Source organism: Camelina sativa, chromosome 18 (genome assembly GCF_030686135.1).
Source record: "Camelina sativa cultivar CO46 ecotype springtype chromosome 18, ASM3068613v1".
Classification (NCBI taxonomy): domain Eukaryota; kingdom Viridiplantae; phylum Streptophyta; class Magnoliopsida; order Brassicales; family Brassicaceae; genus Camelina; species Camelina sativa.
Window position 1 is genome coordinate 14,514,817 of NC_141897.1, and position 14,836 is coordinate 14,529,652.

The following is a 14,836-nucleotide window of genomic DNA, read 5'->3' on the forward strand; positions in this document are numbered from 1 at the left end:
TTTTTTTTCATGTCTTTCTAATTTTATTCACATTGGAAGGAATTATCAACGAGGTGTTAAAGTGGAGAGGAGGGAGACAATTAGGAACACTAAATTGTCACTGTTAGGCTCTCTCTTCTTAAGTATTTAACTTTTTTGGCAAACCAATTTCGTTTTCTCTGTTTCTGTATTGGGACCGTTGTTTCTTTGTTTCCGTGTGCAACTTGAGCTTCTTCTCCTTTCAGCACCAATGTGTTGCGCGTTTGGTCTCTCATTTATTTTTCCACGTTCTACGTTTTCAACATTTGTTGATTCTTCATGAGTTATATAGTATGATTTTTCAAAAAATAAAAAATATTAGATGAACACAAATGAATTTAAAAATCATACCGATCCTTCTTAATCGACTAAAGAAAAAAAAAGAAGTAAATGTTCAATCAAAAATCAACTATAGATGACTTTGGTTTAACAAAATTCAAATTCTTTTCTATAGAACTATTTATTTTTGTTATTTGTTAACACTAAATGAATATCTTTTTTTTTGTTTGTTAAAACACTAGTTTTGGAGCAAGAGATATAACTGAGTTAACAATATAATTAAAGAATCAAAAAACAGTAACCCTTTTCAATATTGCTTAGAGAATTGAATATTTAAAATCAATTTGAATCTCAAATAACTATATTCCTTTTGCCAACTTTAATTTGTTCTCAAAATTTCACTCAAAAATAAATAAAAAATTTAACATTTAATCAAATTAAACATATACGTACCTGCGTCTCAAACAAGTAATCAAAACAATAGTGAAAAGAATCTTATGAAAACGCAAACGTGACTAAACTTGTAACCAGCCAAACAGTCCCTTCAGAGTCCACAATAGTTTCGTTTATATATTATATATGAACCCAACAAGACTAACGGAATAACCAAAAAAAAAAAGAAAGAAATAGAAAGAATAATAAAACGGTGCCGTGACGTGTCATCTTACTCCATCCCTTCCTTTTGCTTCTTCCCCTTTACTTCCTTCTTAAATTAATAATAATCATTTTTGTCGCAATCGGGAAAAAAAAAAAAATCTCACCGGAGAAATTTTCTCACCGACGACGAAGACGATCATGGAGGTTTTAACTACTTCCTCACCTCTAACGCTTCACTCACGCCGTCTCCCCTCTTCTTCTTCTTCTTCCTCTTCACATGTGACCTCCATCGCCGCTTCTTCACTTTCTTCCTTCGCTTCTTCATATCTCGGAATCTCCCTCTCCAACCGCACAATCCACCGCTTCTCCACCACTCCGACGAAATTCAGACGATTTCCCAGTAGAAAACGGAAGAAATTCACTCCGATTTCGGCGGTTTTCGAGCGGTTCACCGAACGAGCGATCAGAGCTATCATCTTCTCTCAGAAGGAAGCTAAATCGTTGGGGAAAGACATGGTTTACACTCAGCACCTTCTCTTAGGTCTGATCGCTGAGGATCGTGATCCTCAAGGTTTCCTTGGTTCAGGAATCACCATTGACAAGGCTCGTGAAGCTGTTTGGAGTATTTGGAACGAAGCTAATCCCGATTCCAAACAGGAGGAAGTTTCCTCCTCCACTTCGTATTCCAAATCCACGGACATGCCTTTCTCTATTAGTACCAAACGAGTCTTCGAAGCTGCCGTGGAGTACTCTAGGAATATGGATTGTCAATATATCGCTCCGGAGCATATCGCTATCGGACTCTTCACCGTTGATGACGGTAGCGCCGGAAGAGTCCTCAAAAGGTATAGAGATAATTAACTCATCTAATGTTTGTAAATCGATGAACGATTTGTTGTGATTGCCTTTTGATTTTAAAATTTGTTTGTGTGATATATAGATTGGGAGCAAATATGAATTTGCTTACAGCAGAAGCACTCACCAGACTGAAAGGAGAGATAGCTAAAGATGGGAGAGAGCCATCATCTTCATCTAAAGGGAGCTTCGATGCTTCCCCTAGTGGTCGAATTGCTGGTGGAAAACCTAAAGGTAATGGTTTTATAGATATGAGATTCTGTTTGTTCCTGGTTTGAGAAAGAAGGATACTGATAAACCTTTTATCTAAAATTTGTGTTTATCAGCGAAAAGTGTACTGGAACAGTTTTGTGTGGATCTTACAGCGCGTGCTAGTGAGGGTCTTATTGATCCTGTTATTGGTCGGGAGAAAGAAGTTCAAAGAGTCATCCAGATACTTTGCCGCAGAACTAAAAACAGCCCAATTCTTCTTGGTGAAGCTGGCGTTGGGAAGACTGCCATTGCTGAAGGATTAGCGATTAGTATTGCAGAAGCTAATGCTCCTGGATTTCTTTTGGTGCGCACCTGCATCTGATCAAATGGAATTTTTTTTTTTTTTATCTGAAGTTGGTTAGTCATGTACATGACCAGTTTTATTTGTTTTATATATGTAGACGAAACGCATCATGTCCCTGGATATAGGACTGTTGATGGCAGGTGCAAAAGAAAGGGGAGAACTGGAGGCTCGGGTCACTGCTTTGATAAGCGAGGTTAAAAAATCAGGTTATTGATCTAAACCCTTAATACATCAAAGACTGTAAAGTTAACCTGGAACATTCCTAACACCGGGTTTTCTTTTTGTTTTTCTCATAGGTAAGGTGATTCTCTTCATTGATGAAGTGCACACACTTATTGGGTCGGGCACAGTCGGAAGAGGAAACAAGGGGTCGGGGCTTGACATTGCTAACCTCTTGAAACCATCACTTGGAAGGGGTGAACTTCAGGTACGCATGCTGAATGAATCGATGTTCTGCTGCTGTTACTTGTGAATGAATCTTACCAATCTGGGTTTTGCTCAAAAATTGAAACAAATTAACGTTTCCACCTCTGGCTTGATGAAGTAGTTAATATGATAATAGAAGAGAAGCAAAATTCCTACAGAAGCATATTTCAATTATGAAAATGAATGCAAATTTTTAGTATACTATATATGGTGCTAAAGCTAGCTCTACTAATCATCAGTCAACCATTTCAGTGCATTGCATCCACAACCCTTGACGAATTTAGGAGTCAGTTTGAGAAGGACAAAGCTTTAGCGAGGAGATTCCAGCCAGTGTTGATTGACGAGCCAAGCGAGGTTTGTTTTCAAGCCTGATTTTTCTATCGTATTAACCAACCAACACCTGTTTTCTTATCTAGTATATTCATCTTAACAACATTTTAGGAAGACGCGGTGAAGATTTTGTTGGGTCTTCGTGAAAAATATGAAGCCCATCACAATTGCAAATATACTATGGAAGCCATAGATGCTGCAGTGTATCTTTCATCACGATATATCGCTGATAGATTCCTTCCAGATAAAGCTATTGATCTCATTGACGAGGCAGGAAGCAGAGCTCGTATTGAAGCTTTTAGGAAGAAAAAGGAGGATGCAATCTGTATCCTTTCGAAGCCACCTGATGATTACTGGCAAGAGATCAGAACAGTTCAGGCCATGCACGAAGTGGTAAGAAATCTAGACATTCTTCCTACAGCACTCTTGGATCGTGATGCAATTTACCTATTAACAGCGTTAATAATTGTTTCTATAAATAGGTTCTATCAAGCAGGCAAAAGCAGGATGATGGTGATGCCATGGCAGATGAGACTGGTGAACTAGCTGAGGAGTCTTCGCTGCCGCCTGTAGCTGGCGATGATGAGTACGACTTCCTTCTTTTACATATTTAGGTCTTGAGGGGAAACGTTCAAATATTTAAGAAGGCAAATGAAGGAGCCTCCATAACATTAGTTTTGATTGTGCTTTCAGGCCTATACTTGTGGGACCTGATGATATTGCAGCCGTTGCATCGGCTTGGTCTGGAATTCCAGTTCAGCAGATCACTGCAGATGAAAGAATGCTTTTAATGGGTTTAGAAGAGCAGCTTAGAAGCAGAGTTGTTGGTCAAGATGAGGCTGTAGCTGCCATATCTAGAGCTGTTAAGAGGTCCCGGGTTGGCTTAAAAGATCCTGACCGTCCAATTGCCGCTATGCTTTTCTGTGGACCAACTGGAGTTGGAAAAACGGAACTTACAAAAGCTCTGGCAGCAAATTATTTTGGATCGGTACAGCTTCCTTAACAATGTAACGTTGACACATGATATGGTCATTGGACGAATTTCTTCATCCCCGGTTTTTCTTTGGTTATTGCAGGAGGAATCTATGCTGAGATTAGACATGAGTGAATACATGGAGCGTCATACTGTGAGCAAGTTGATAGGTTCACCTCCCGGATATGTTGGTTTTGAAGAAGGTGGAATGCTCACTGAAGCTATCAGGAGACGTCCTTTCACAGTTGTCTTGTTCGATGAGATAGAGAAAGCTCATCCGGATATCTTCAATATTCTTCTCCAATTGTTCGAAGATGGCCATCTAACCGATTCACAGGTATGCCATGTTTACACTTTTAACTTGCTGTTATTGCTTGACGAGGGTTATAACTCGTTTGTGCATATGATTGATTTGTTTGCTCAGTCTTCTACGTTATTGAAGTTTATATTGGGTCTGTTTCTGGAATCTTTGTTTACAGGGAAGGAGAGTATCTTTTAAGAACGCACTGATCATAATGACCTCTAATGTCGGATCAACAGCCATTGCAAAGGGAAGACACGGTTCAATAGGTTTTATCCTCGAAGACGACAAAGAGGCAGCATCTTATACTGGAATGAAATCTTTGGTAGTCGAAGAACTCAAGAACTATTTCCGTCCAGAGTTGTTGAACCGGATAGACGAAATCGTCATTTTCAGACAGCTTGAGAAGGCTCAGGTTAGTTATTTTCTCCACCTAACCTTATATGGTAGGGTGTGTATAAAAACTGAACCAAACAATAACAGTAGCTTTATGCCGACTCAAAACAGAGACTTTATGAGTAGGGGTGGTTGGTTTATATAAAAACTAAAACTTTGATTCTGCAGATGATGGAGATCTTGAACCTGATGCTACAAGACTTGAAGTCGAGGCTCGTGGCACTTGGAGTCGGTTTAGAGGTGTCTGAAGCCGTCAAGGAACTTATATGTAAACAGGGCTATGATCCGGCGTATGGTGCACGGCCACTCCGTAGAACTGTCACAGAGATTGTGGAAGATCCACTTAGCGAAGCCTTTCTTGCTGGGAGTTTCAAGCCCGGTGACACGGCTTTTGTAGTTCTTGATGATACCGGAAACCCATCCGTTCGGACGAAACCTGATTCTTCTTCTGTACGAGTTACAGACAAGACATCGATCGCATAGTTTCACCACCATTGGAGGATTGTGTATAAAGATTCTTTGATTATAGTTACTTTTCTTATAGCTTGAATTTCAATTGATTGTTGGAAAACCTGTATATATAAAGATACATAGTGATTAGTACGTGAGGTAATTGTATTAACTATTTAATTATAAATATATGTTACTCCTTCGTTTAATCTATGCTTCTAGCGTTCTAGATTTTGAGTCATGCGTTTGGATGAGTGAAAGAAGAGAAGAGAATTATGTGAATCAGGAATTTAGGATTCCTAAACCATTCACTATTGATTAATCTGACATGAAATAGTTGATTACAGACATTTGCAACTTGATTATGAAACTTAACCTATGTAGCATGACACCGAGTGTTTTTTTTTGTTATCTAATCGACTTTTTTAAAACAGCTATCCCTTTTATATGACATTGTCACCAGACCACCTCCCTTAGATGATCAACCGGTACATACCTCTTACCATTCCTGATGCAACTTATATATTGTTGGACCTATGTTGTTTACAAAACTTACAGTGTCTACGTGGACAACTTATTCATTATACAGGATAGGAAACATAACATTTCATTACGTGTACAACTTTTCATTATACAGGTGGTTTTGTCCAAATACCTTTCACCAAACCAAACATTCCGACCTAGATGCCAAATGTTTATAAACCCGTCAGACTGTATAAGCGTCCAATTCTCCAAAAAATTCCACTTCGGATATATTACCCATATCCACAAATCTAATACCCAATGAATACCTACCGAGCTAAAGTGTGTTCCCATTAACATCAAACAAGGAAAACAGGACACACAACAGCCAATACTAACCGTCCCTAATCCACACAGCTTAACGCCATTGGATACAAACTCCACAAAATTAGTGTTCACCCACTACATACTAACACCATCAAACATCCGTCAACATGATGGCAACAGGTTTGAACAACTCGTTCGATTGTGCCCAGTCTCTTTGCTTCTCCCACACCAATTTACTTTTGTTTTCACGACACCATTTATCTGCAAACGGAATACCAAACCCAAAAAAAAGAGTTATGTTTTACAATATCCAATGTTGTAATTGTTAAAACAAAAAACTTTCAAAACTCAGTCACTTACAGGATACTCTCCTATTGAAGGAATCCTCGTCTCTTTTGGACGGTCGGCTGGTTTACGAGCCTCCATTTACATATTAACAACTAGCTGTCAAAAGCACACCATTATACTTCTCGTTGATATGACTCCCATCCACAATAATGACACGCCTCAACTTCCTAAAACCTTCAACTAAAGCCCCGAATGCCAAAAACATATACAAAACCTTTCTCTACCATCTTCGAGGACTTCAGTTTTAATATCGGTTACAGTCCCTGGATTAGCTTCTTTTAAGACATGCAAAAAAACAGGTAGATCCTCGAAAGTCTCATCATCCGAACCAAAGATGCCCTCCAAAGACTCTTACCCTTGGCTCTCCAAAATTTGCTGTAAGATGCAGCAACCCTCAGATCCTCAAGAACCATCTGTTGGAGATCCAATGGGGCTGGACCTTTTGTCGGATCAATGTACTTCGCCTTGTACACAGCTGCAATCACTCAAGAGGTTGCTCTTTTCAAATAGTTGTTCCTTGTCTCTATTGGACATGTATGTTCAAGATTAGCTTTCCTAATCTCATAGTAGCCTGAATCCTTCATTTCACATGCTAGAACCCTCCAGTCACAGCTCTCACCAAAACAACTAACTACAAATGAGTTTTTCTTTGTTGTAGTTTGAGTGAAATGAAACATGTTCTTGATAGCATATATCGCTAGAGCAATATGGAAATCCTCTTTGTTTGCAAAAAAATTGCCCTTATATATCCCTTTACCATCATTCTCAATGTCCAGATCGGGTATTTTTTTCCCTCTCATACTCGGTGTTGTCAAACAAAGAAAGAATATCAAACTCCTCCTCATCAATATCTTCTAGCTTCATACCGTCCACAAGCCCACTTCTCTGTCCAGGGTTGTGTGTCCATTTGGTTACACCTACATGTTCACCCTTATCTGATTATGACATTTAAACCCACCGATTGTTTTGGTCTTATCTTCTTCTTTTAAAGGAACAACACCATTAACTAACACAGTGTGATCGAAGCAAGAAAAATTATTACACATAACCTCCACAACATTAACTCGACCAAACTAATCACCAATGAAATTCTCCAAAAACTCTTTATCATAGTCTTTGGGGGTAACCACTACCTTTGTCACTTCAGATTCTTCTTCCTCCCCTACATCTTCAAACCTATCACCGACTCCTATACCTTCTGACTAACTTCCTTCTTTTGTACGGGTCTTCCTAGCTGCTACATCCCCGCCAATTTCCACTTCCTCACCACAAGAGCCTTTTATCTTCCACTCTAGTTTTGCCAGTTCAACCATATATTCATCATCAACCTGGGTAGTCTCAATAACCAATGTCTTCGATCCTGCCGTTGATGCTTCTCCAAACAAAACCCTCTTCACTACCACTATTACTAAGACCAGATGACGACCCACAGCTTCGCTTCTTTCGCGTTGCCTCTCTGCAATCTACCTCGATGTCGTCGCCAGCTTTCCTCTTTTCTTTAGCTCTTCAAACGTAACAAACAAATTCAACCCATGGTTCTTACAAAGCATCTCTATATAGTAGTCTAGACCAATATTTGTAGTCACAATCACCGGCAGAGTCCTCATTTCCATCGTCAATTACATAAATGCAGGGATGCAATAACTCAGATTTGCCTTCTTCTCCACCAAACTTAATGCTGCCACAACTGAATCTTCAACATCCACTAACTTGGTCAAAACAGACAATGGAACAACCCGCGACAAGAGTTTATTGTCCACTTTGAACCTCCAAACGCCATCCACAAATAGGGATGTCAATTGGGCTGTCCATGTCCAAATTGTCATGTCCAAATGGACACATACGTTTTATGTACATTCATGATGAAATCCCAAATAGAACCATGTCCAAATAAGTCCAAACCAAATAAGACCATGATCACTTGAACTGTCAATGGAAACCAGATAATACATGAACTAAATTATGCTAAAAACTTATAAACTCATTCATAACACTCATAAATTGATACATAACACTCATAAGTTCATATTAAGTCCATACATAACTCATAAGTTCATACTTATAAATCCATACGTAACTCATAAAATCTTTCTTCTTCTTGAACATTTTGCTCATGGTCTTATTCATGGTCTCTAGTCTTGAATGATGATCTTCCTGCAGACAGTGAGACAATTAACACATGAAATTAAAAAAAAAACCATCAATAGTTTGCTCAAAGTTATAAGAATTAGCATACTTACTAATTCATAATCTTTTTAGTAGCTCTGATCTTCTTTCTTACACCTTCTCCTTTTCCCGGATATTACAACACAATAACTCGGATCATCAAACTGCATTCAAAGTTTCAAATCACACACATTCACAAATGACCCCTAAAGTTAAGTTTTAAAATCCTATCTACAGCTCGGATCACTTTGAACCCCCAAACGTCGTCCATAGAGCAGCTCCAGTTCTGGGATATTACAACACAATAACTCGGATCATCAACCTGCATCATAAAAGATTTGGGGTCATGAATTCATCTCCATCAATGGCTGCAATAATATAAATAACAATTTTGTGTTTCTAATTACTGGTATTAGTGATAAATCTATAAACATTTTTGACCGGAATCATTATCAATAACACAAATTAAGACCAACGGAAACACATATCTATAAACATATTTAGTGTATATATATATTCATGTTTTAAAGTTTATAATCTCTAAACTAATTGTCATTACATTTCTGAAAAAATATGTTTTGCCATGGTTTTTCTTTTGTTTTGCATATGTTTTGCTTTTCTTTCTAATATTTTCTTATAAATTAAATACAGTTCTTTCAAAAACTCCCCTTTCGCAACAGAAAACAAACCAATGTTTTAAGAAAGACATTCAAAATCAAATATTTTGAGTATGTACCCATGTGTTTGGTTTGAACATTTCTATTGTGAGCTCTTTTTAATTGTAATGTAAAAAAACTCTATCAATAACACAAATTTAGACCAACGGGAAAATAATGTTTACTAAAAAAGACCTGTTTTTAAGAATACACATTTAATTATTATTTTTTTTATCTTGGTTGATATCGTCATTTTTTTGCCATGAATAAAGTATACATTTTAATAGTGGGATTAGCAAATAGAAAAATATATATTAAGGTATGTTGATAAATTTTGGTATACAAAAGAATATCTAATGTTTTAACTATGATACCAATAAACAAGTGCTTTTATCAATATTTTAGAATCTAGATCCGATGAAGCTGAGAGAATTACCATCTCTATGAGATCAGAGGACGCTAAGAGAACCACCATGCATCTCAATGAGATCCGAGGAAGTTGGATGAAAAATGAAAAATGTAAGCTTGGAGTAAAGAAGTTGAATCTTGAATGTAATTTTTTTTTTCTCTTTTCCTGATTTTTTAGTGAGTAGAAGAGAGATGTGGACCATTTTTTTTTTTTTTGTTAAAGGAGGTGTAAATCTTTTTAAATAGAGAAATATGAAATTGAACTCTTACAGCTTATTTATTAGTATAGTTCAGGTATAAATTCCTGTGATCTATTTCATTTTTCTATTTTAGATTCTTCTCTTAAATTATTACTACTTGTTTTGTGTTATCCCTTCTTTTAATTTTTTTATTTGTACATTTACAATATATTTTGTATGAGAAATGAAAAAAAAACTTAATTCAGTTTATGTCATTCGCATAAATCAGTTCATCAATGCTCACCAACTTCTGAAAGTTTTTAACTTTTTTAGTTTCCCTCTTAGACTTTCTAGCTGTTTCAAGGAAACAAAAAAATGTCTTTGTCATCAACACAGATTTTTAGAGATACGTACAAACTTAGCACTGAGGCATCTTTTTTTCTTTTCGATTAAGAATAACTTTGATTGGGATAATATAATAATATCAAACTGAAATCAAAACTCCATGTATATAGTGTACGTACGTCGTTTTGATTTCACCTTAATTAATTACTATTTTCTATACTTAAAAATTAAAAAGAAAAAGACAAAAAAGAGAACCGAAACTAAACTCAATCTGAATATTCATTTCTACAAGTATAGTAGGATCGGACCCGCGCTACAGCGCGGAAGAATATTCAATATCTATATATTTAAATATAATTAGTAGTAGAAATTAGATATACGTTAAAGTATTATAGAATATTGTATTTGTAAAAATACACACTCAGAACCTATGCTTTATGGACCAACCCGTAAAAGATTATATTAGTATATAAATATACATTTATAATAATACGTATTTACATTTTATATTTGACAAAACCAATTAGTAAAAAATAGATAATCACAATGTACTTTTTTATAAAACAACCCGTAAAATATTAGATTTGTATATATATATTTGTAAGAAATACACACTCACAGTGTATATTTTAATGGACCAACCCACTAAAAGATTGTATGCATAAAAATATTCATTTGCAAAAGATACATCCTCACAATATATTTTGAAGGATCAACCCGTAAAGAATTGCATTCATAAAAATATCAATCCTAACCTAAATATGTAAACAATTAATATAAACTCTATTGTATTATTGTGAGTTTTGCAAACCAACCCGTGCATTTTTGTAAAAGAGAATCCTATATGTATATATATATATATATATAAGATTGTTAGATTTGATTACCTTTTTGACAATATGATATTGAGAAGTAATTTTTTAGGATATTATAGATATTGTAAATCCTTATAATACAGGATTATAATACAGCAGAATTTTCAATCCAAAAAATATATCAACTTATATTTTCGGATCATTTTTTAATAATGTAGTGTTATTATATATATTTGGTTATTGTTTGTTCTTAAAGTAATGTTACAAAGCTTATAATATATTATGTAATCCAAATGAGGTAATTTTTTTACTTTAAATGATTCCATAAACCGTATAATTTTCAAATTTTAATACAAATAATACAAAATATTATGATTAATAAGTGATTGCGATTGGAATAGTGCCTTTTTTTTCTGGCAAAACATGTAGAAAAATAAAGAATGTGTTTAATACATGACTTTAGATGGTCAAAGAAAAAAAACTATAGAAAAATATAATATCAGTTGGAATTCATGCTTGCCAAGCGTTTTTATACATATGGAACGTATTGATTATCTCCTCTTGTATGTGATGTTGAATGGAAAAATATAATATCAGCTGTCATTCATGCTTGCCAATTTTTTATTCAAATATATTTGATTTAGATCAGTAATAAAATGGATGTGGAAAAAATAAATCAATAATAAAATGGTGGCACAAAGTTAAAATGCGAAACAAAGAAAATATTCAATATTTTATCCATCTCTAAGAACATATAATCATAATCATGAATCTTATGCATCTTAGCAAGAGAAAATTATATACATTGATAAAAGGACAAAAAAGATTCATCTTAAATATTTGTTATCAGTTTAAACTTAAAAATTTAGTTAAAAAAGAGTACGAGAATACTAACCATACAAAAAAAAATTAGGCATAAAATTAAAGCATAATTTCTTGAACAGGCAATCATTATATGTTTTCGTTTTTGAGAATAAGCTGCAAAACAGATTACATAATTAGTATACTCACAAACAAACGACATGAAATATGAATGTTCCTATAACAAAAAATAAACAATGACACATTTGTTTGGCTTGATAATGAGATGTTAGGTACAATGGTTTTCATAAGAAATAGTGGAGATGTGTGATATATAATTTGCTAATAAGAATATATATATAGAGGTCATAGATAATTAGTTTAGTTTTGATTTCGAAAATAATTAAATTAGAATATATGTGTAATATTAAGTATTATTCAACTTGACATTTTAAGTGATTTGTGTGAAATTTACAAATCTTATGTAATTTAATCATGGATTTTAAAAAGTCTATTAAATTCACTATAATTGAACTGATGATTTAAAAATCTACTTTAAAATCCACTGTTATTCAAAACAATTTTGTGGATTTGGATTTTAATGATTTTTAGGATTCTGGAGGATTTGAGAGGATTTGTTTAGTTAAAAATACAGAAATCTAATCTCACGGTTTCAGGTGGGATTTGAAATTTTTTTACAGAAAATCATATCAACTTCTCTAAAATCTATCAAAATTCTAAATTTCCTAAATCCCATCAAATTCTCCAAAATTATGGTTTGAATACACCCCCTAAGTGTTTTACCATATGTAGTAATTTGAATTTATAAGCACAGTTTTGTTTAGAAAATTCTAAAAATCTGAAATAAATGATGATTTGGTAATATAAATTTCGATTATCTCGTTTCCATAGATATCTCAAATAATATAACCAAATTAAATATGTTTACCTTATATATACAATTTCGAATTTAATAGCTTGATTTTTATGGTAATAAGTTTAAACGGTTTCCCTAAATATTAGCTCATTATTTGTCTAAAACTTAATTCCTTAAAATTAATTATTGTTTTTGATTTTTCAGGTTAATATCCATACCCAACAAATGATCCGATTTGCAAGTATCCAAATGTTAATTTCGGGTTTTTTTTTTAATTTTTGACCCGACCCGATAATTTTGTACTTCTCTTTTACTTATATAGGGATTACTTATATAGGGATGAGATGCATATAAACAAAAAAGAAAAATGCATGCATCACTACAAAAAAACACTGTTTTGAATCATTTGTTTTATATATTTGTATTACTTATAATTAATGCAAATTAATTTTAAATCATTTAATTAGTTAAGTGATTTATATTTTGTTGATGCAAATATTTTACATCAGTTGACATAAATAATTGCATCATTTAATAATTGATGTTAATATGCATCAATTCCAAAAAGTGATGTTAGTTTTCTATCAATTAATATAAATGATGTTAATATTTGTTAGGGTTATAAGAAATGATGTTAAATATCTGTATCAAATACAAATAAGTGATATAAAAGTTAGGATCAATTGGATTAAGTGATTCCAATAAATGTGTCATTTACACAAATTGATGTTAAATATTTATAAATAACTGATGTTAAAATTATTGTCAATTTTTATAAATAGTTATAATAATTGTATCAATTCCTTCTAATAATAACAAATAACAATAAATAAAAATAAAATTTTTATAAAATGACGTTAAAATATCTTAAATTTCATAGAAGAAAAGGCAAATATGTACAGTACATGACTCGAAATCCAAACCAAACCCCAAAACAACTTATAGAAACTTAAACCTATGTTCTTCTAAACTAGAACACAAACAAGTTTACTACTGGCTCCACCAGAGATATACTAGCCTTGCAGTAACCAAACATCCTTCTATCATAGCCATAGGAACAGAGTACTCATAACCATCAAGCAACAACGGTGCAGCGATCACAAAAGGAATCTGAATATATCCAATAGGCATCTCACAGCATTGCCTCAATATCGATTTGTAATCAAATCCATCCGACGGTAATCCTTCCAGAGATCTACGTGTGACTCTCTGCAACGCCTCACGCCAAATTGACGCAGCTCTTTTACAAACCCCGAGACGAGATTCGAGCGACTAAGATGGGATCACACCGTCGTGATGAACAGATTTCACAATCTCCTCAGGAAGCGATTTGGTAACGACAGGTTCCGGGACAGGCAACGCAATTTGGTAACGGAAATGATCGGAGCCGGTGGAGAGCATGTGACAAGGCGGCGCCGTGGCGGTCATCTTCAACGATGGTATCGGCGAGAAAATGATTTCTTCTACTAAATTATAGAGCAAATTACAAGTTAAATAACAATATCTCTCTCTCTATATATAGATATAGTGTTTACCTTTAACAATAGATATATGTTCTTGAAATTTTATATGATTAATTATAGTGATATGGTAAAGTAAGGTGATTGGTGTACCGTGTGCAAATTTTTATACAATTAAAAATAATAAAATCATACATACACAATAACTATCTTACCTATATATAATTATAATGACGTGCATGCATTACAAGATACATTAACACGTACGTACTTGGTTTATTTAATTGTGAACATTAGTTTTGATTTATGGCTCTAGTTGGAGGAGTCTCCCTTAATGAAAATCCAATTCAGTTTTTCTTTTTTGGGCTCAAGACCTTTCTTCTCAACTAGTGTCTTTCATTAGGGTAAGAATAAAACTAGTCTGGAAAAACCTTTCTCAAAAAGTAACCTTTTTAATCTTCAAAGTCTTTCAACGTTTGTTCGTGCCGATCTTATACTTTTAGGCTTTTAGCTCTATTTCCTTTCAGTTGGTTCTGACTTCTCAGCTTTTAGTGGCTTTTGAGTGGGCTTCTCCAAGTCTTAGTCTTTTTCACAGTCGGTAAATTCAGTTATAATTTGTCTTTTTCTAGGGGACCTCATGTCATCTGCTATGGATAAAGCCCTCTTGGCGATGTCTCTTGAAGAAGTGGAAGAACATTTACCCTTCGAGATGCCGGATTTTCCTGAGTTCATGTTTATGGAGAGAAACTGATGAGGACATCGATAGTAAACTTCCCGAAGAACCCGTTCTGCCATTGCCCGAAGAACCCGT

General features: G+C 34.3%; 1 protein-coding gene across 1 annotated transcript; it reads left to right on the forward strand.

Moving 5' to 3' along the window:
- Positions 1-771: 771 nt before the first annotated feature.
- On the forward strand, positions 772-5,390 carry LOC104761101 (chaperone protein ClpD, chloroplastic). The gene is made up of 12 exons (XM_087498132.1): positions 772-1,739; positions 1,835-1,983; positions 2,076-2,305; positions 2,403-2,511; positions 2,602-2,732; positions 2,984-3,085; positions 3,173-3,454; positions 3,544-3,647; positions 3,755-4,049; positions 4,138-4,371; positions 4,514-4,750; positions 4,900-5,390. The coding sequence occupies exons 1-12, from the start codon at positions 1,093-1,095 to the stop codon at positions 5,212-5,214; spliced, it is 2,835 nt and encodes a 944-aa protein (XP_087354258.1). The 5' UTR covers positions 772-1,092; the 3' UTR covers positions 5,215-5,390.
- The last annotated feature ends 9,446 nt before the right edge of the window (positions 5,391-14,836 follow it).